Genomic DNA, 19,805 nt, shown 5'->3' with positions numbered 1-19,805 from the left:
TCCAAAGCCGGCGGGAGCCCCGCACCCGACGACGGTGAAGACGGGGTGCCGGGTCACTAAGACTGGGCCTTAGAGACCTGACTGCGCCAGCCGCCCAGGCATGTGAGCCCCAGACTCCAGACAGTTTTCTGGGGGTCCGTGCGCGCAGCTCCCCTAAATGACGGCAAGCACCCACTCCTGGCCCACGCGGGCGCGTGACCCAGCAGTGCGCAAGCTCCCCTCCGGGGTCACCGGGCCGGCTCGCTCACTCGCTCTCTCTCACCCACTTCCCCCAGCTGGGTCCCTACGCCAGCCCCACAGCCAAGCCTCTGGGAAGCCCGGGAGTTTCCTCTACGAGGGCCGCACGGAGGAACGGAACAGCTCGTGGGGACGCCAGGGAAGCAGCTGACCTGTGCCAGCCAACAGCGCGGGGCAGCGAGGGCCAACCCGCAGGCTGCCCCGCCGTGGGGGCCGCAGGGGCCGGGGGCCAGGAGTGGGTGTCATTGTCCAGGAATCCTGGCTCGCCCGTGAAGCAGGTCACTCAGGCCCGCCCTCCCACGCACACACATAATGCAGAAACTTGCTTTTTTAAGGCTGAATAATCTTCCATTGTTCGGGTCTGACCCACGTCCCTTATGCAGTCATCTGTCAGGGACGTCTGGGATGTTTCCATTCCTGGGTGACCCTGAATAATGCTGCAGGAGCACAGAAGGGCCACGAGCCAGTCACGGGACAAATGCCACGGTTCGTGGACTCCAAGAGTAGGATGGCGGCAGCCACGGCCCGGGGGCAGGGAGACAGGGCGGAGCAGTGACCGGGAGAGAGCAGGGTCAGCACGACGGCAGTAGACACAGCCACCAGGTCTTCCCAGCAACCGTGCAAGGGGGCCTTCCCATCGCCCATTTTACAGAAGGAGAAACCGAAAACAGAGAGCACAACAGGGGCCCTACACGCAGGAGCGGGGAGCCCCGGAACCAGGCAGACTGGGGGCTGAGCGCTGAGGGAGGGCCGGGCTCCGAGCACAGGCCGTCCGAGATCATGGCCCCACAGTGTGACCCAGGCGAGCAGCTGGGCCTCTGCTCCCATCGCCAGAGAGCAGACGGCCCTACCAGGGGGTGGCCGCAAAGTGGACGTCACCGAGACAGGACCCCCCAGACGCGCATATGCTCCGCCAAGTCCCCCGTCAGGGCTGCAAGTAGACAGAGGGTCCGAGCCCTGGCACACCAGGCCCCGAAGAAACACCTTCCCAACCCCCCCCCCCACCGTGTCCCCATGGGCAAGTCTCCAGACTGCCCCCGGGGCCTGTGGGCCGCTCTGGCAGCTGACCCGTCCCTACACCTGTCGTACTGGACGAGCCTCACTTTCAGAGAGGCCTGCTCCCACTTCCGGGGCGCCTCATCCCATAGCTGCCGCACCAGATCAGTGGAGCTGTCCCTCCCAAGGCAGCCGGCCCGGGGGACACAGGTCAGCGCCACAGGGGTCCCATGGGGGGACAGGTCAGTGCTGCAAGGGTCCCGGAGGGTTACACAGGTCAGCGCCGCAGGGGTCCGGGGGGAGGGACACAGGTCAGCGCTGCAGGGGTCCCGGGGGGGGGGGGAACACAGGTCAGTGCCGCAGGGGTCCCGGGGGGACAGGTCGGCACCACAGGGGTCCCGGGGGGACACAGGACAATGGGACATAAACTGCTCCATTGCTTTCGCGTGTACCCCAGGCCGTCCCCAGGCTGGGTGACCGCCAGCCCTTTGCCCCGAGCACCAGGTTGTTCCTGCCCCGACGGACTAAGTAGGTGAACGTGTGGTGTGGCCTCAGAAGTCAGGCTACAACGCAGGCCGCATGTTGGAAACATGGGCACGTGCCATTTCATTAATTCTAAAACAATAGTGCCGCTGGGGCCCTGGCCCCGGAGCACACGGAACAGGAGGGGACGGCGGCGTGGCTGCCCGTGTCCTGTCAGAAGGTCCCTGGCGAGTGTGATGTGCAAGAGGGGACGATCAAGTAAAAGCCAGTTACTAACACGTGAGCATCAGAAAGCTGCTGATTTTAAGTTTATTTATGTTTTGAGAGAGACAGAGCGAGGGAGGGGCAGAGGTGGGGAGAGAGAAAGAATGAGAGAGAGAGAGAGAGAGAGAGAGAGAGAGAGAGAATCCCAAGCAGACGCCTCCCTGTCAGCACAGAGCCCGACGCAGGGCTCAGACTCACGCACCGTGAGACCATGACCTGAGCCCAAGTCGGACGCTCAGCCAACAGAGGCCAGGAGCTGCCGATTTCTAGCCAGTGGGACAGGAAGGCCTGCCAGGAAATGTCAACCCAAACACAGAACAAGGAGGAACTTCTAAAACGCCCCGCAAGGTCTGGACCGCTCGCCGGACCGGCATTCACGCAAACACCGAAGAGACCGCACAGAGAAGACTGAGAACTGGGATCCGCAGAACCGGAGACAAAACAGGGAGACGCTTGAGGCGGGCGCGGCCACAGACCCGCCGGCAGGTGCTGGCGGGGCCCGGGGTGCAGCGAGCTGGGCAGACGTCCCTCTAGAGATTCTGTAAAACGTAAAACCCCTGGGGCGCCCGGGGGCTCAGTCGGTTAAGTGTCCGACTCATGATCCTGGCTCAGGTCATGACCTCACGATTCATGGGTTCAAGCCCCGTGTCGGGCTCTGTGCTGACAGCTCGGAGCCTGAAGGTGCTTCGGATTCTGTGTCTCCCTCACTCTCTGCTCCTCCCCTGCTCACACCCTTGTCTCTCTCTCCCAAAAATAAACATTAGAAAAAAATTTTTAAGAGGGAGCTGCTTCAGTCTCCCCCTCTGCATTTGGTAGTGGGTGGAGGCGGGTCCCCTGGCGGCTGGAGCTGGAGGACGAGCCGATGGGGGTGCACACGCTGTGGGCGCAGCACAGTGGGGGTCCCCACGGCCACGCCAGGGACGACTGCAGGAGGGAAGGGGACACAGAGGCAGTCCCTGCAGGGCCGGAGGGGCGCGTCTGCAAGCCCAGGGGCCTCCGGAAGCAGGGCCGGGGGCACCGAGCGGACGCCCCCACAGCCTGCTGAGAGCCGGGCTGCCCTGGCCTGCCCTCCAGACTCCCGCCTCCAGGACTGAGAGTAAACCCCTGCGGTTTGGGCCGCCCAGCGTGTGGCAGTCATGGGACTCAGGCCACGGAGCCCATGGGGCCACAGGTCGAGGCCCAGAGTCACGACGGGAACCCCACGTGCGGGGCCGGCCGCCCAGCTTCTGTTTCCTCCTCTCCCCACCCCCCACACGCAGGAGGCGAACTGGGCACCTGTGCCCGGTAGTGACCCCCGGAGGGGAGCGGCGGGAGGGTTCCCACGGCAGTGACCACGCGAGCCCCAGCCCCCGTGCAGGAGGTCATCTCCGGGCAAGGTCAGCATGTCTGTGACTTCCCGAAACCACGGCCGCAGCTGAGCCCTGGGGACAGCGCACTGCCGGTGGCCCCACCGGCGGCGGCTCCGGGAGGGACCTCTGGCCTTGGTCCCATCTCCCGGAGCAGGGGCGCACGGCCGGCCGCCTGCCCGTCCTTCTGGAGAAACGAAAGAAGGGAGAGGTGACAACCGCTGAGACACCAGCGCGTCCCCCACCCGGCGGCACCAGGAGGGAAGCGTCCCGAGACCTGACGTCAGAGCACAGGGCCCGTAGCAGGAGGGCCGGGTCGGAGGGACGGAGACCCCGGAGTCGGGGCTGCTTTGGCGGCACGTCCTTCGGCCCGTGCGGGCGCCGCACACGGGTAGGGACCGGCCGTGGGTCCAGAGGCCCCGCTCCCAGGAGCACCTGCAGGTCCTGCTGGAGCATCGCCGGGGGAGAGCGGGCCTCGAGGAAAGAATGCCCGTGTTCAAAATCAAGAAGAAATAACGAGGGGATAGTTTCTGCCGATCCCGTCATCGGAAAGTGAGCCACCCCAGAGGGGACCGCCGCGCCCTCCCGGCGAGGCAGCAGTGTGGACGGGTAGGAATGAGCCGACCAGTGTTCTCAGACGGATGCGCCCGCTGCGCATGGTGTGCCCGAGGCCAGGTCCCGGCCGGGCCCTTCCTGCTGCGCAGCCGGGCGAAGCCGGGCCTCGCTCACACGTCTGCTCGGAGAACCTCCCAGAAACCGCAGGGAAAGACCCGAGCCATCAGCTGGATAGCAAAGAACAGGAATTTAAAAGGAAAAATCCCCACTCCGCCATATTGAGGGTTTTTTTGGGCCAGAAGGAAGAATTAAAAACCCAACACCGAGGAATGAATTCCACCGACAAAAGTGGGGATTAAACAACATTTTACAAAGACCCAAGCCTGTAACAGGAGACATTTTTTTCCTACCCAAACCCACGACGGTTGCCAACATATGGGCAGGGGAAGAGTGTTCCAGAAAAATGACTTTGTTTACACACAACGTGCTTCTACCCAAACCTGCACGTGTGTCATTTCTGTTTGATCATCTGAAGTTTCCACCCAAACCAACACGTGTCACACGCCGGAGTAACCAGAGAGTTAACTGCCCCCAAATTAACCCTCTGGGGCTCACCGATCAGGCTTTCTGAAATAACTCCTAAGGTTACATAATAATACCCAAAGTTTAATTCTCGAATCACCTCACTCTCCTCAGACGGGAGTGGACTAAAAATAATTCAGTAATAAAACCAAATACCTCAAATAAAGATCTGATCTTTAACAATCTTATTAAGAAAAAGAGGCAAAGCCAAAGAAAATACACTTACATAACAGATTTAGCTCCTAATAAAAACCTCTCACATACGGGCATATTTAATCCAATCTCCTTTACCTCCAACAGATACTCTGTTGTCCTGTGATAATTAACTTGTAGAGTGAGATTATCAAAGAAAATTTCAATTATTTATTATTCAGAGACAGAGCATGAGCAGGGGAGGGGCAGAGAGACGGGGAGACACAGAATCTGAAGGACACTCCAGGCTCTGAGCGCTCAGCACAGAGCCTAAGGCCGGGTTCGAACTCACAAACTGCAAGATCATGACCTGAGCCAAAGTCGGACGTTTAATCAACTGAGCCACCAGGCGCCCCACATTTCAGATTTGTTAAAGCAAGTTTTAACCTGTTTCAATGTCGAGACTCAACTGCAAACACCCTGTGAAGAAAATGCTAACTTTATAGAGAACTTTCTCGGAACGTTAAGTTATCTAGAATAGCCTCTCATCTGGAGCAGCCCGTTCAGTAAATATCCGTGATTTCTAGCAGCTCTGCTTCCAGAACAGTGTTTCCTTCTTCTCGGTAAAATAAAATCCTCTGACAAATACGCAGCAGAGAACAAATGCCTTTCTGTTAATTCTGTCCCAAGGGAAGCACATTAAACCTTTTCTGAGGAATCGTAAGGAATCCAAGCATTTCACAGATGTTCACGATGTCTAGCTATCTCTTGCTCAACAGACTGGGTATGTTGTCATAAAACTCCCTGGAAAGTACATTATACATTGACAGACACTGTGACACCAGAAATCCCTTCTGGGGATGGTGGGTCAACCTGGGAGCATTTGGATGTAATTTCACCAACGTAACAGTGCAAAGGCCCTTTGAGATCAATCATATTGAAACATTTTGTTAAAGCTCATTTAATATTTAAATAGAACAATATTATGGTGTGCATAAAAGTAAAACTTCTAAATAATTACTTAGAACAATCAAATTCATAGAAACAGAATGCAGAATGGGGGCCGCCAGGGCCAGAGGGAGGGGACCTGGGGGGTTGGTGTTTAATGGGTACTGAGCTTCAGCTGACAAGAGGAGAAAGTTCTAGAGATGGTGGTGGCTACAGAACAATGGGAATGTACTCAGTGCCACCAAGCCGTGCACTTAGAAATGATTAAAGCAATAAATTCTGTTATGTGTATTTTACCACAATAGAAAAATTGTCTGGGGCGCCTGGGTGGCTCAGTTGGTTAAGCATCCGGCTTCAGCTCAGGTCATGACCTCATGGTTTGAGAGTTCAAGCCCCGTGTTGGGTTCTGTGCTAACAGCTCAGAGCCTGGAGCCTGCTTCAGATTCTGTGTCTCCCTCTCTCTCTGCCCCTCCCCCACTCACTCTCTGTTTCTGTCTCTCTCTCCAAAATAAATAACACATTAAAAAAAAAAAAAGAGGAAACAGAGATGTTATGCCTAAGAAAGCCATCTGTCCTTTCTTGAGAGATTTCAACAGGTACACGACACATTTCCTGGATCTCACCCCAAACAAGTCATGCCACAAGTTATTGATTTAAACATCACATGAGGGGCACTGGGTGGCTCTGTCGGGTAAGCATCTGACTCTTGATTTCGGCTCAGGTCATGATCTCATGGTGAGCCCTGCATCGGGCTCTGTGCTGACAGCTGTGTCTCCCTCTCTCTCTGTCCCTTCCCCGCTCAAAAATAAACATTAAAAAAAATTAAAGAAAAATTGTCTGTATTTAGAGAAAGAGAGAGGCTAGGTAGAAAGAGCATAGGTAGATGATGGAGATGGACAGAGACACAAACCGTATGTAAAACAAAGCGCCTACTAAGAACACCAGAAAAATCCAAATGGCCAAATCCCTGTACCCTCGTGGCTCATTTCTGCAGTAGCTGCAGCAAACGCAAAGCACTTCTTGTCCACCTAGAATAATAGTCACCTGGTGATGTGGTTGACATGCAAATTCTGATTCAGGAGGTCAGCTGGGGCCTGGATTCTGCTGGATTCTTCCACAGACCTCCCTTTGGGAAGCAAGGCTGTAAAGCCTCGAGGGGTCCAGGGGCAACTCATATCAACTAGTACCAGATACATATTGACACAACTGTGCAACTCAAACCTGTATTTGCCATTTGTACACTTCACTCCTCCGGTGCCTTCTCCTGAGACTCTGCACCACCAGGGTCCTAGTTCGGCCGGGGGGGGGGGGGGCGCTGCAGGGGGTTCAGCCCAGGAAAGCTAAAAGGCACCACTCGCCAGGTGTTAGAGTGAGTCAAGGCTCCCCTCTTGAGCGCAGGGACCTGGGCTACCCAGTAACCAACCAGATTTCATCAGATTGGAAACAATTCGGTTTGGAATGTGCTTCTGCAGCTTCTGTGGAAAAGATGCAAAGCTAAGCAAGGTCAACAAGCTATGAAAAGTGGGAACAAAGTGTCCTCAGCTGCGATACAATTGCAGGGGCCACACGGCTACCCCGCAGGCTCTGCCACAGGAGCATCACACACGGCTACTCACAGTGCAAGGGGCTCACGGTAGAAGAGTTCCAGTTAGAATGGACGCAGGGAGGCTCGGTCGGTGGAGCATCCAACTCTTGGTTTTGGCTCAAGTCGTGATCTCACGGTCGGGGTCTGCGTCGACAGCGCAGAGCCTGCTTGGGATTCTCTCTCTGCCCCTCCCCTTACTCATGCGTGGACATACTCGCTCTCAAAATAAATAAACCAACTTTAAAAAAAGTTCTACTTAGGATATAAACTCAGAAAGCATTTAAAACAACCCCCATTCAGTCAGGCTCTTCGTGATTTTGGACAAGCGAGTCAGAAAGGAAGAACCGCTTCTGTGCTCCATCGTGGATGCAGGAGCCTCTGGGCCTCGGTGTCCTGGGCGGTGTCCCTGACTCTGACTGCTCACCAAGTCCCGCCCCTCTGAGAACTGCCGCGAGAGCAAGCTGATTGAGAGTCTCTTCCAGTGCCGGCACGTGTTGCACACGTACAGGCACACACGCGCACACACCTGTGCACACATACACCTATATGCATACACCTGTGCATGTGCATGCACATATACACGTGCACCCGCACACCTACATGTACACACACATGCATGCACATATACATGTAACCCACATGCATGCATGCAACCATACATACGCACACGCATACATGCATGTGTACTCTGTTCTCCCACACGTGCCGGCATACACATATACACGTACACCTACATGTGCCTGGGTGTTCACACATGCACACACACGCACCCACACACCTACATGCACACATGCATGCGTGCACATGTACACATAACCACATGCATCCACATGCATGCGACCACACATGCACACATGTGCACTTTGTTCTCCCCACCAATCAGGTGCCCATTTCACAGATCTGGAAGCAGAGACCCAGAGCCCTTACAGAGCTGCGCAAGGGCCCCCAAGAAGCCAGCTGCTCCTAACCCCAGTGGTGGGATGAATGGCCTGTGTAAGGAAATGCCAGACAATTAGGGTTTGAGCGGCAAGGAAGAGCCTCTACATTCTGTTAGGAAAAGAATGATATTTGCTCAAGCACTTTTTTAAGCAATTCTAGTCTTAAACGTGTTAAAAGGCAATTTTCAAGGAAGGGCAAAATCATATGACTCCCAAACATTTTAAAAAATAGTAAATACAGAAATAAAACAGATGAACATAGTGGAGGGGGAAGCGAGGGAAGCAAACCAAAGAGACTCTTAAACACAGAGAACAAACTGGGGTTACTGGAGGGGAGGGCAGTGGGGGGGGCTAGCGGGGGATGGGCACTGCGGAGGCGCCTGCGATGCGTCCTGAGTTCTATTCCTGAAGCCAACACTGCACTGCCCATTAACTGACTTGGATTTAAATAGAATTTGGGGAGACGAGCAAATATAGGGTACCCGGCTGGCTAAGCTCATGGAGCATGCGACTCCTGACCTCGGGGTCATGAGTTCCAGGCCCAGGTTGGGTGCAGAGCCTACTTTTAAAAAGAAAAAGTAAATATACACTAAGGATCTTATGTAGTTCATTTAATGAGGGAGGCAGACAGATGTCATCACTGGCTTAAAGACGTCAGGAAGACACAGCGTGTAAGGACACACAAAGGGAACACCGTATCACACGGGACATACGTTACAGGATGACACAGAGGGACCACAGGCCACCACACCCTCAAAGCCGAACAAGGGCCGACCAGTGCGGTCCACGGTGCCGTCCACCAGGCCGCCCCTTTCCTTCACAGCCGAGGCTGTCAGCCGCCGTCCCTGCCCACGACCGAGCCCCCAGGAGGGACCGCCGGTGCTCGGCTAGCCTCCGAGCGCGTGCGCAGTGGTGAGCGGGGGAGGGGCTGCGTGCCAGGACGGCCACACCCACCGCGTGCTCCCTCTGGACACAGGAGGGGGCTCCGGGGCGGCCACACCACACTCCTGGGGCTCGCTCGAGCACAGAACCGAGCGTCGGTGCAAAGTCGGAGACCACAAAACGCCCACCACCGCCCCCAAGAACAAGTACAAAGCAGTGCGTGAAAAGCGCCCAGCAAGAGCCTACGCCCTTTAATGCTAAGAAAAGGGCCTCTTTACACCCAGCATTCTTCATGTTTAATGATTACCATACCTGGACTTTGGCCAAAATTGTTACCATTTTACTTATAAATTATTTATTCCTATTGGATAATCTCACTCCGGGGAAACAGTGATAGTCTGCTCTTCAGCCGGAAGGTAGAAGTCTGCATACAGCAAAACACATGAAAAGTAAACGTCCAACTCAAACCACACCCACCAATGATCCCAAAAGTCACTCCTTTGCACGTCAGAGAAAAACCATGAGCAAGGTGCAAGGCCACCTGCGCCCCCCTCCACCTGCCCCCTCCCCCGTCCACCTCCCCCACCCCCCCACCTTTACACAGGCTGCAGGTTCCTACTCTGCACCAGGGACAGGAAGGAGCCACCGTGTGCAGCCCGTGGGGCGGCCAGGTCATTTAGGTGGCACCTGGCGCTGCAGGAAACGCCACAGGACGACGGCTTTCCTCAGGCGCATGGCCACTCGGGGACCTTCCACTTCTGAGCAGACACCGCCTCCAGCAGGACCCGGCGAGGCTCCGACTCTGCGGGGACGCCGATCCCGGCTCCCGCACGCAGGCTCTCCCGCCCCGGCGAGCTGGTGAACAGGACGGGTGCACTTCCGTGTCACAAACCACAGAGCGTGCTTGTCCCGCCCTGGGACCCGGCCACAGGCCTGGGCGGCCACCGAGTGAGGCTGACGGGCCCACGGTACCCAGCAGGGCGTCGCACCGGCCCTTCTCAAACAAGATTGCCCAGAAACAGCCCCTCTGGGTCAGGGGAGTGACAGATTCGGGACCTCGGCCTCAAGGGCAGGTGGACGGCTAGGCTGCCCACCAGCTCTGTGCAAACGAGAGACCCCCTCAGACACGAAGCCGGTATATGAGGCTCAGGGGACTCCTCGTGGGAAACAGTGGGTGGCAGGCCGCCTGATGCGTGAATCCTGTCCGGAGGCCCATGGCCCAAAGCCTGGAAATACATTTTTTTATTTTTTTAATGTTTGTTTACTTTTGAGAGACAGAGACGGAGTGTGAGCCAGGGAGGGGCGGAGAGAGAGGGAGACACAGAATCCGAAGCAGCTCCAGGCTCCCAGCTGTCAGTACAGAGCCCGACATGGGGCTCGAACCCACCAACCGTGAGATCATGACCTGAACGGACGTGGGACGTTCCACTGCCTGAGCCCCCCAGCACCCCGGCGATATTTTCCTCCCCCCACAGCTGGGTGCAGCGCCACGTCCACAGTCACCAGCATGGGGCAAACTGTCACATCGTGTGTGGGCACCAACTGCGCCTCGTGCACAGCACTGTACAAGGTCACCGTCCCTCTAGATTAGATGTTGCTTCAGGGAAGGACACACAAGGCTCTGGGTGACCAAGTGCAGAAACTCTGGGGCGGTTTGCCCACTCGGCCACTCCTGGGCGTCGTGTAAACGGACAGGGAGCTGGGAACGGCCCTGGCGTACGCAGTAAGCGCTACATAAGCGGCAGCTACTATTTGACCAAAATCTGCGATGGTGCTCATCTCGGGAGGCTGGAGAGACGGGGCCCCTGAGGGACTGTTGGTAGCTCACGGCCAGCACAGTGTCAGAAACATGCCCTCAGTCTGTTCTTTACTCCGGAACATTTACTTCCAAACACAGGCGTGCATTTCTGACCAAAAAGGCCTCCTCTGTGAGGTCCACCTGCCCCAGGACGGACTCGGGAAGCCTGAGCCGTTAATTAACAAAACTAAGAACTTCCAAAGAGGACATAGGATGCCTGGATGGCTCGGCCATTTAAGTTAAGTTCTGACTTCAGCTCAGGTCATGATCTCACAGTTTGTGGGTTCGAGCCCCGCATCGGGCTCTGTGCTGACAGCTCGGAGCCTGGAGCTGCTTCAGATTCTGTGTCTCCCTCTCTCTCTGTTCTTCTCCTCCTTGCACTCTGTGTCTGTCTGTCTGTCTGTCTGTCTCTCTCTCTCTCTCAAAAATACATAAACATTAAAAATAATTTAAGAAATGAATGCTGGGTCATCCTCGGCCAGTGGGCACAGGACAGCAGGACTGGAAGAGTCCGCCAACATGGCGGTGAAGCCATTCCCCTAAGAATGAATGGCCCTTTAAACTTGGTGTCTGTACATGTGTGTGCAACTGTGGGCCAGATTTCTTCCTCACAGAAAGGGAAGTTAGGGGGCACCTCGGTGGCTGACTATTGATTTCAGTTCAGGTCCTGATCTCCCAGTTTGTGAGATCCAGCCCCACATCAGGCTCTGCACTAACAGCGTGAAGCCTGCTTGGGATTCTCTCTCTCTCTCCCCCTCTCTCTGCCCCTCCTCTGCTCTTTCTCTTTCTCTCTCTCTCTCTCAAAATAAATAAATAAACATTCTTTAGGAGGAAAAAAAAAGAAAGGAAGGGAAGTTAGCTGAAGTCTCAACAATGCGAGCAGGCGGGCAAGTCCGAGTGAAATGATTAGGCCTGGAATTATCTTCCAGAGACGCTAGATGCGATCAGGCGTTAGTTAACGCGCGAGGTTGACCTTAATTAGTTAAATTCCCCGGAATCAGCTCCACACTGGTGAGCCGAAAACACCTCCCCCGCCCCGGAGCCCGCGGCGCCCCCTCCAGGCGGACTCTGGGCGCGCCCTGCTCACAGGCGGGCTCTGTGCTCTCGAGGGGCTCCACGTCATGGTGCTTTGTCTGCCCTGCTGCACCCAGGACCCCGGCTCCCTTCCACCCGTGTTCATACCCACACACGTGTCTAGGCCACTGTTTCCGACGGAGAGAGCACAGGCATTCTGCAAACGAGGCCGGGTGCGCAGCGGGCACCCACTCAAAGCGCACGGTAGCGGTATAGACACAGACCCACCTCCAAGGATGCGGCTCCCCAGCAACGCAGGCTTTGCAGGTGTGGCTTCCAGATCTCACGTGTCAAGTAAGGTTTTTTTTTTTTTCCCCAAGACCTGTCTTGGGTCGATCGCACCTCCGAGCCCCGTCTAGCTCCGAGTGGACACACGGAGAAGCGTGGACGCTGCTGGGTGAGTGTGACCGATCGTGCGCTCCCTCATCGCTGGATGCTGGGCCGGTTGGGGACTTTCAGCAAGTCCAGGAAAGACTTTTAGGGAAGCGTTCTCCCCAAGCATGACCTAAACCTCTGCAGAGGGTCAGACGCTAAGTGCTTTGGTCCTTCCGTGCCGCAGGGTCTCTGTTGCCAGGACTCGGCTCTACTGCTGGTGTGGAAGCAGCCTCGGGAGGCACGGAAACGCACAAGCGTGGCTGTGTGCCAATAAAACTTTATTCGTGGGAGCCCAGTCAGTCCACTCCTGCACAGGAAGGGGGCACAGTCCACCAGATGCTCTCCTGTCGCACAAATGCCAACTGCTGGGCTGAGGGCCATGGTATCGGACCCCCGCTGCCCCTCAGCAGCCTAACGACTCCGGTAAGAGAGCCCGCAGAGCTGAGCCTCCCACGTGGAGTCCACATCCTGTGCAGGCTGCCCACGCGCCCTGCACCCATCCCTCCAGGTTCCCAAACCACAGACCCTCACCGGCCAGTCCCAGGATCAGCACGGTGCGGTCCCTGTCGGCGAGACTGCCCCCCAGCTCATCCAGGGCCCAGCCATCTTTTCCAACCTGAACCCGCCTCACCTTGGACAAGAGTCCCCGCCATAGTCCCCGGATGTGGGAGCAGCTGCCTAAAAGTGGGGCCAGGGGCATGGCTGCCCCGCAGAGCGGATGGGGAAGGACAGGGATTCACAGTCCTCGAGGATGGCGGGCACCTGGCATCCTCACTGTGGGCCGCCGGGCTGACGCCCTGAGCCCCGGGCCGGGACCTCTGAGCCACATCCCAGGCACCGTGATTCCATAACGCAGAGTGCGCTGAAGGTATTCGAGAGAAAGAGCTTTTTTTTTTTTAAATGTTTTTATTTTTGAGACAAAGAGAAAGCACAGGGTGGGGAGGAGCAGAGAGAGAGGGAAACAGGATCCAAAGCAGGCTCCAGGCTCAGCACTGAGAGCCGTGAGTTCAATGCAGGGCTTGAACTCACAAACCTTGAGATCATGACCTGAGCCGAAGTTGGACATGTAGCCGACTGAGCCACCCAGGTGCCCTCAAGAGGCTGAGGTGGCTCAGTGGATTAAGCTCAGTGGGTTAAGCGTCTGACTTCAGCTCAGGTCATGATCTCATGATTCACAAGTTCGTGCCCCGCGTCGGGCTCTGTGCTGACAGCTCGGAGCCTGGAGCTGCTTCAGATTCTGTCTCCCCCTCTCTCTGTATGCCCCTTACCCACTTGTGCTCATGCTCGCTCTCTCTCTCTCTCTCTGTCTTTCAAAAATAAATAAAAACAGTAAAAAGAGAGAGAGACATGTTATTTTTTTTTTGAGAGAGATCTTAAACAAACTGCCACCCCGGGAGGCAAGGGTGGTCCCATCAATGGAATGTGTCCCAGTAACTGAAAGAAAGGAATCAGCTGATCATCTCCATAGATGTAGCAAAAACATTCGACAAACTCAACATCCATTCATGATAAAAACATTAACAAAATTAGGCACAGAAAAAACACATCTCAACATACCAAAGGCCACCCACAGCCAGGCCACAGCTAACCCCAGACTCTACGGTGCGAGGTTGAATGCTTATCTCCTAAGACGGGAATGAGACAAGGCTGTCCACGTGACCCATCCTATTCAACACCGGGCAGGGAGTGCCAGCCAGCGCGGTCAGGCAAGAGAAAGAAATAGGAAGTATCAGAACTGTAAAGAAAGAAGTACAATTGTCTCTGTTTGCATGTGACTTAACTTTATAGAGAGGAAATCTTAAAGACTCAACCAGAAGAACTGTGAGATCCAGTCAAGGAATACAATATACAAAATTAACATACCAAAATCAATAGCTTTTCCATAGACTAATTTCTAAAAAGAAATAAATTGATCCCGCTTACAATAGCATCAACAACAATAACACAGGGGGGCCCGGGCTCAGGCGGGGAAGCATCTGACTCCGGATTTCCGCGCAGGCCCTGCTGCGCTGACAGCACGGAGCCTGCTTGAGATTCTCTCCCATCCTCTCTCTGTCCCTCTCCCGTTTGCACACACTCTCTCTCCAAATACATTTAAAAAAATTTTTAAAGACTTAATTCTTTTAATGTTTATGTATTTTGAGATAGAGAGAGTGGAGGAGGGGCAGAGAGATGCAGGATGAGATAGAATCCCAAGGAGGCTCTGAGCTGTCAGCCCAGAGCCCGACTCAGGGGTTGAACTCTCGAACCATGAGATCATGACCTGAGCCAAAGCCAAGAGTCAGACCCTCAACCGACTGAGCCACCCAGGCACCCCTTAAAAAAAAGAAAAAAACAGACTTAAAAAAAAATAAAATACTTAGGAATACATTTAACGAGGTGAAGATCTCTATGCTGAAAACTACAAGACATTGTTGAAAGAAACTGAAGAAGAGAGCGCCTGGGTGGCTCAGTCGGTTAAGCGTCCGGCTTCGGCTCAGGTCAGAGCTCACGGTTCGTGGGTTCGAGCCCCGCGTTGGGCTCTGTGCTGACTGCTGGCTCAGAGCCTGGAGCCTGTTTCAGATTCTGTGCCTCCCTCTCTCTCTGCCCCTCCCCTGCTCGCACTCTCTCTCTCTCTCTCTCTCTCTCTCTCTCAAAAATAAATAAAAAGCATTAAAAAAAATTTTTTTAATAAATAAATAAAAAGAAATTGGAGAAGACACAAATCAATGGAAAGGCACTGTGTGTTCACGGGCTGGAAGAATTAATACTGTTAAAATGTCACTATTACCAAAAGTCACCTTTGGATTCAATGCTATCCCTATCAAGATTCCAACGACATTATTTTTATAGAAGTAGGAAAAACACTCCAATTTATAAGGAACCACAAAAGACCCCAAGCAGCCAGGGAAATCCGGAGAAAGCCCCACGAAGCAGGAGGCATCACACTACAGTAGGAAGCCGTCCTCACCGCACCGACTGCTCTGGATCCCGCCCCACCCCCGCTCTCCAGCAGGATGATTCCCGGGGCCCCACTCACGCCTCCCCAGCCCCCTGTGACGCCCGCGGGTGGTGACCGTGGTCACAGCACCCAGGGCCCGAGGGCCGTTTACTCACTAAACAAGAATCCTATGCTTCCTCGCTCCAGGGGCCGCTTAGGCGGTGGATTCTGTGGATTCCTAACCGCCATTAGGCGGGTGCTACAATTGTCCCCACTTTACAGATGAGGAAAAGGAGGCAGAGAGCATGAGAGCCACGAAATCACCATGTGGTCCGGGCTGTGGCCGGCTGAGGATGTCAGGCTCCCTGCCCCGCAGAGAAGTCCTCGTGCGCGGAGCGGGGAATCTGTTCCATTATGGCCGGGGGGCTGAGGTCGCTGACCGGCTGAAAGAGCAGCAGCATGGGCTCAGGGTAATCACAGGGGTCCTTTACTTTTTTTTTACTTTTTTTTTTTTTGAGAGACAGTGACAGAGCATGAGCAGGGGAGGAATAGAGAGAGAGGGAGACACAGAATCCAAAACAGGCTCCAGGCTCTGAGCTGTCAGCACAGGCCCCGATGTGGGGCTTGAACCCACAGACTGTGAGATCATGACCTTAGTTGAGGTGAAGCATTCAACCAGCTGAGCCCCCCAGGCGTCCCCCACAGGGCTCCTTTAAATGGGGGGATGGACACGACAGTCAGGGTCCAGCATGATGGGAGACACCAGTGGACTTGGGGATGGAGAATGTGGAAGCTGGCGGGGGGGGGGTTCCAGAAGCTGGAAAAGGGCAAGGGGACAGACCCTCCCCTAGGGCCTCAGGAGAGCAACATGGATTGCAGTCGCCTTGGTTACAGCCTGGTGAGAACCACCAGGACTTCTGACCCACGAACCCTAAGCCACTAAGTGTGTGGTGACTGTCAGAGCAGACCCGGGGCTGGGGGTGGGAGCTGCGGTGACAAAGCCACATAGGCTCTGGAACCTGACAAGCGCAGAGGCTGGAAGAACTCAAGACACAGGACAGAAAGGGCCCACACTGCCCTGCACAGGTCATTAGGGGCATGGACGCTGACAGCGCGGCTAGGAGGCCTGGGGAGGAGGCAGGGAGCCCGGCAGGGGCGCCCCGCATTGGCTCGGAGGGCACCAGAGCTGCCAGGAGGACGCCTGGGTGGTAAGGGCGTTGCCGGTGCGGCTCTGATGGGAATGGGGAATGTGCCACCGGAAGGCGGACGACGGGGTCTTCACAGGACAGAGTTGAGGGGCCAACATGAGCCACATGGCCTCCCTCCAGGGACTCCAGCCTCAAGGAGGGAGAACAAATGAGGAGGCGGCGAGCCTCCCAGGGCTCCGCTGGTGTGGCCTGCCCCCCCCCCCCCGCCCCCGGTCAAAAGCCCGGGGAGCAGCAGCCCCAGGGCTGTAGGACGGGCTGAATGACAGCCGACGTCTTTCAGACCATTCAGGAGGGCAGAGTGGCAGCGGGTTCTGCTGGGGCCCCACTCCGTCTCCGGGCAACGGCCCTCTGCTCCCAGGGCTCCTGGGACCTTCGCGGTGAGAGCCCCACCTCCGTGTGCCCGACGAGGCGAGGGTGCGAGTGAGGAAGGCAGAAGGCACTGGGATGGGAACGCAGGCCGCCCGGACCGGACCAAAGTCTGGGTCCTCCTCGGCTTCCCCGGACTCCACCGCCCGCGTCCCTAACCTGGAGGCGCAGTGATCTTTCCTCCCTGGGAAGGCCTCGGTGTGACTAAGTTAACCTGTTAACCAGCCCGCACACCCCCTCCCCTCTCCAGCTGCAGGCAGCCAGGCACTGCCCTGTCGGAAAGACCAAGAGCGAGATTCTCCGAGCCCGTCCCCTCTTCACCGCTGAAGATCATGACACCCCACACCCCCACACCCCGCCGGCCTCCTGTGACCGAGGACACCCTTACAATGGTCCTCCAGCGGGTCCTTCTCCTCTGCCTTGGTCACAGAGAGTAAAATGAGCAACTTTAACAGTGTCTGTGGAATAGAAAGGAAGTTCAAGAGCAAGACAAGAGGAGGAAAAAAGTGGATTCCCTTTCAAAATTCAACTCGTGATTTTCCAGCAAAGATAAAGGAAAGGTACCTACACTCCCTCCTACGTGATTATCTCCCCACAAGGTGCCCGTGACCCACAGCGGCTGGCAGGCCAGGCACGGAGATGGCCCGTGGCACTGCTGAATCCAAGCCTCGGCCCCCACACCACCCCCGCCCCCAGTGCCTGTGGACACAGGGCAGCCATGTGGACCTGGGGCCTGGCCACCCCCACTGCCCCTGGAGGCTGCGGAGGTCATGCTGAGAGTTCCAGGAACAAGAAGGCGGCAGCCAGGAAATGAGTCTCCGCCCCCGGGAGCCCACAGCCAGGACGTGACATCTGCTGTATTACAAAATCCCCCAGCGATCGCGATTCCGGCGGCACCACGTCCTCGGCTCTGCAGCAAGCGGCCAGGATTGCTCTGCTATGTCACACACCTTGACAACAGGACTGCCTGCGCTGACGCCAAAGGCCAGCTTCTAGCCCAGAAACCCCACGCCCCGCAGCTCAGGCCAGCCTCCGAGGGCAGCCACGACAAGGCCTCTGGGTTTGGGGCCGCAACACCAATCCCACACTCTGCTCTTGTCCACCAAGGACAACCTGTCACCTGTAGGATCTGAAGGGCCAGCCTCGCACCAGACAGACAGACAAGTCACTTCCACGGGATTTGACTTCCAGAGCTGGCGTTTTATCCCGACCCAAGCTCAGTGCTAGAAAGTCCGCTGAGGTGCAGGACCTTGGAACCTCACTCTACAGACTGGAGCCAGAGGAGAGCAGGGCCGCATACATTTGTACCTGGGGGACCTGGGGGACGCTGTCCTCACAGCGTGGTTGCAAATCAATGAGTCAGACATTAGCCGCCGTAATAAAAAACACAACAATAACAAGATAGTGAGATTAAGGGGTGCCTGGGTGGCTCAGTCGGTTAGCCTCTCACTTGAGTTCAGGTTATGATCTCGCGGTTCGTGAGTTTGAGCCCCGCATCAGGCTCTGGGCTGACAGCTCAGAGCCTGGAGCCTTCTTCAGATTCTGTGTCTCCTTCTCTCTCTTCCCCTCCCCTGTTCATGCTCTCTCTGTCTCTTAAATAAATAAACATTTAAAAAACATTTTTTAAAAAATATGGATGGAGGGAGAGGGTACCTGTCCACCGGTTGACTTCATGAATTCCATTCTAAACACAGAACTAGTTCTAAATTTGCTCACTTAGCAGTCCAGCATGCTCCGGTTGGTAATTTAAAGTTCCTAGACAGGAACTTTAGAAAGATCACTTCTTCAAGTGCTGGCCTAAAAAAAGCCAGACCTCGAAGTTTCAGGCATCTGTAAGTGGTGCTGAAAACGTGCCCTCGTATTTCCAGCTCCTTATTTTCTTCAAGCACCTTTTCAAGAGGACGGAGATAAAGTCTACTGTTCCAGCTCTGTAACTGCCAGGGAACTCATGCAGGGTTAACAAACCGAAAGCCTGAATCAAGATGCCCTAATCCGTACTTTGGAAAAATCACAAGCACTACATGCACTAAAAATAATTCATTACTTCTCTTAAAAATGCTTCTACAGAAAACCGCTGCAAACCCGGTGGCAGATTCGGGCTGATACCAAGCAGATGACTCCCGTGTGGGAAAGGCTGACGTCCTCCGGGCTCCCAGGAGGGTCCTGAGCTCCGCGTCCCACTCTCCCCACCAGCCCTGCAGGGAATGCTCTGGGGCTCAACTTCCCCTTCTAGAAAGAAGGGGTAATTAGGACCGCTTTGCTCACTCCTCAAGGCTGCCGTGGAGAGCAAACGACATCGTGTTCTCCAGAGCGTGGTTACAGTGGCAGGCTCGCACAGGACCCTGAGGCTCCGGAGACAAACGCCACCAGAGCGAACACCAGCCGCCGGGGGCTTCTCTCTTTGGAGCCCCGATGCATCTCCAGCGTCACCCGTGTCGTCCCTAAGACCCTCCCAGTGGCTGCTCAACAGTTTCCCCGCCAGCAAAAGAGAACAAATGGGGACAGAGAGGGGCCAAGGGCGGCCTCGCACGGTGACTAGGGGTCGGACCCAGAGACGGGGTCAAGGCGGGAGCCTGCACCGGGACCCGGCCCTGGGGACCCCGGCCCTCACCTGCGGTGTCCCAGATGGAGATGTTGTAGGAGCGCCACTGCTTCAGGTAGAAAGCACCGCCCACCGTGCTGACCGTGTCCGCGAAGCGCCGCTCCATGTACCTCTGTAGCAGCGACGTCTTGCCCACGTTCATGTCCCCCAGCAGCACGATCTTCCCGTCGGGCTTCCTCATCTTCCCGAAGGAAGGACCCCCTCTCCTGCTCTCCGCGCCCGTCCGGCCCGGAGCCGCTGGAGCAGCCGGCCGCCGCCCCCAGACCGCTCGGACCCGGGACTCGCGGAGGCCCGGACTCGCGGGGACCCGGGCTCGCGGGGTTCCCGAACTTGGGGGCACCCCGAACTTGCGGGGACCCGCCGGGGCCCTCCCGCTCGGACGCCTGGGAGGGCGAAGGAGGAGGCACGTGTCCGAACCCGGGCAGGAGCAGGAAACCCGACCCGGCGCCCACCCGACGTGTCCAGACCGCGGCTGTGAGTGCGCGGCCCGGGCGCCCCGGATCCCTCCTCGGGA

General features: G+C 56.1%; 1 protein-coding gene across 1 annotated transcript in view; it reads right to left on the bottom strand.

Annotated features, from left to right (window-relative positions):
- RAB20 (RAB20, member RAS oncogene family) overlaps positions 1 to 19,799 on the bottom strand; it is a 23,746-nt gene extending 3,947 nt beyond the window's left edge. Inside the window, exon 1 of the mRNA XM_029938398.1 lies at positions 19,301 to 19,799. Coding sequence (XP_029794258.1) covers positions 19,301 to 19,472 — 172 coding nt within the window. The 5' untranslated portion in view covers positions 19,473 to 19,799. The remainder of the gene's footprint in view (positions 1 to 19,300) is intronic.
- Positions 19,800 to 19,805: the final 6 nt, after the last annotated feature.

This window comes from Suricata suricatta, chromosome 4, assembly GCF_006229205.1.
Source record: "Suricata suricatta isolate VVHF042 chromosome 4, meerkat_22Aug2017_6uvM2_HiC, whole genome shotgun sequence".
In the NCBI taxonomy this organism is placed as follows: domain Eukaryota; kingdom Metazoa; phylum Chordata; class Mammalia; order Carnivora; family Herpestidae; genus Suricata; species Suricata suricatta.
Note: the sequence above shows the minus strand (reverse complement) of the source record. Positions and strands in the feature narration are given on the sequence as shown.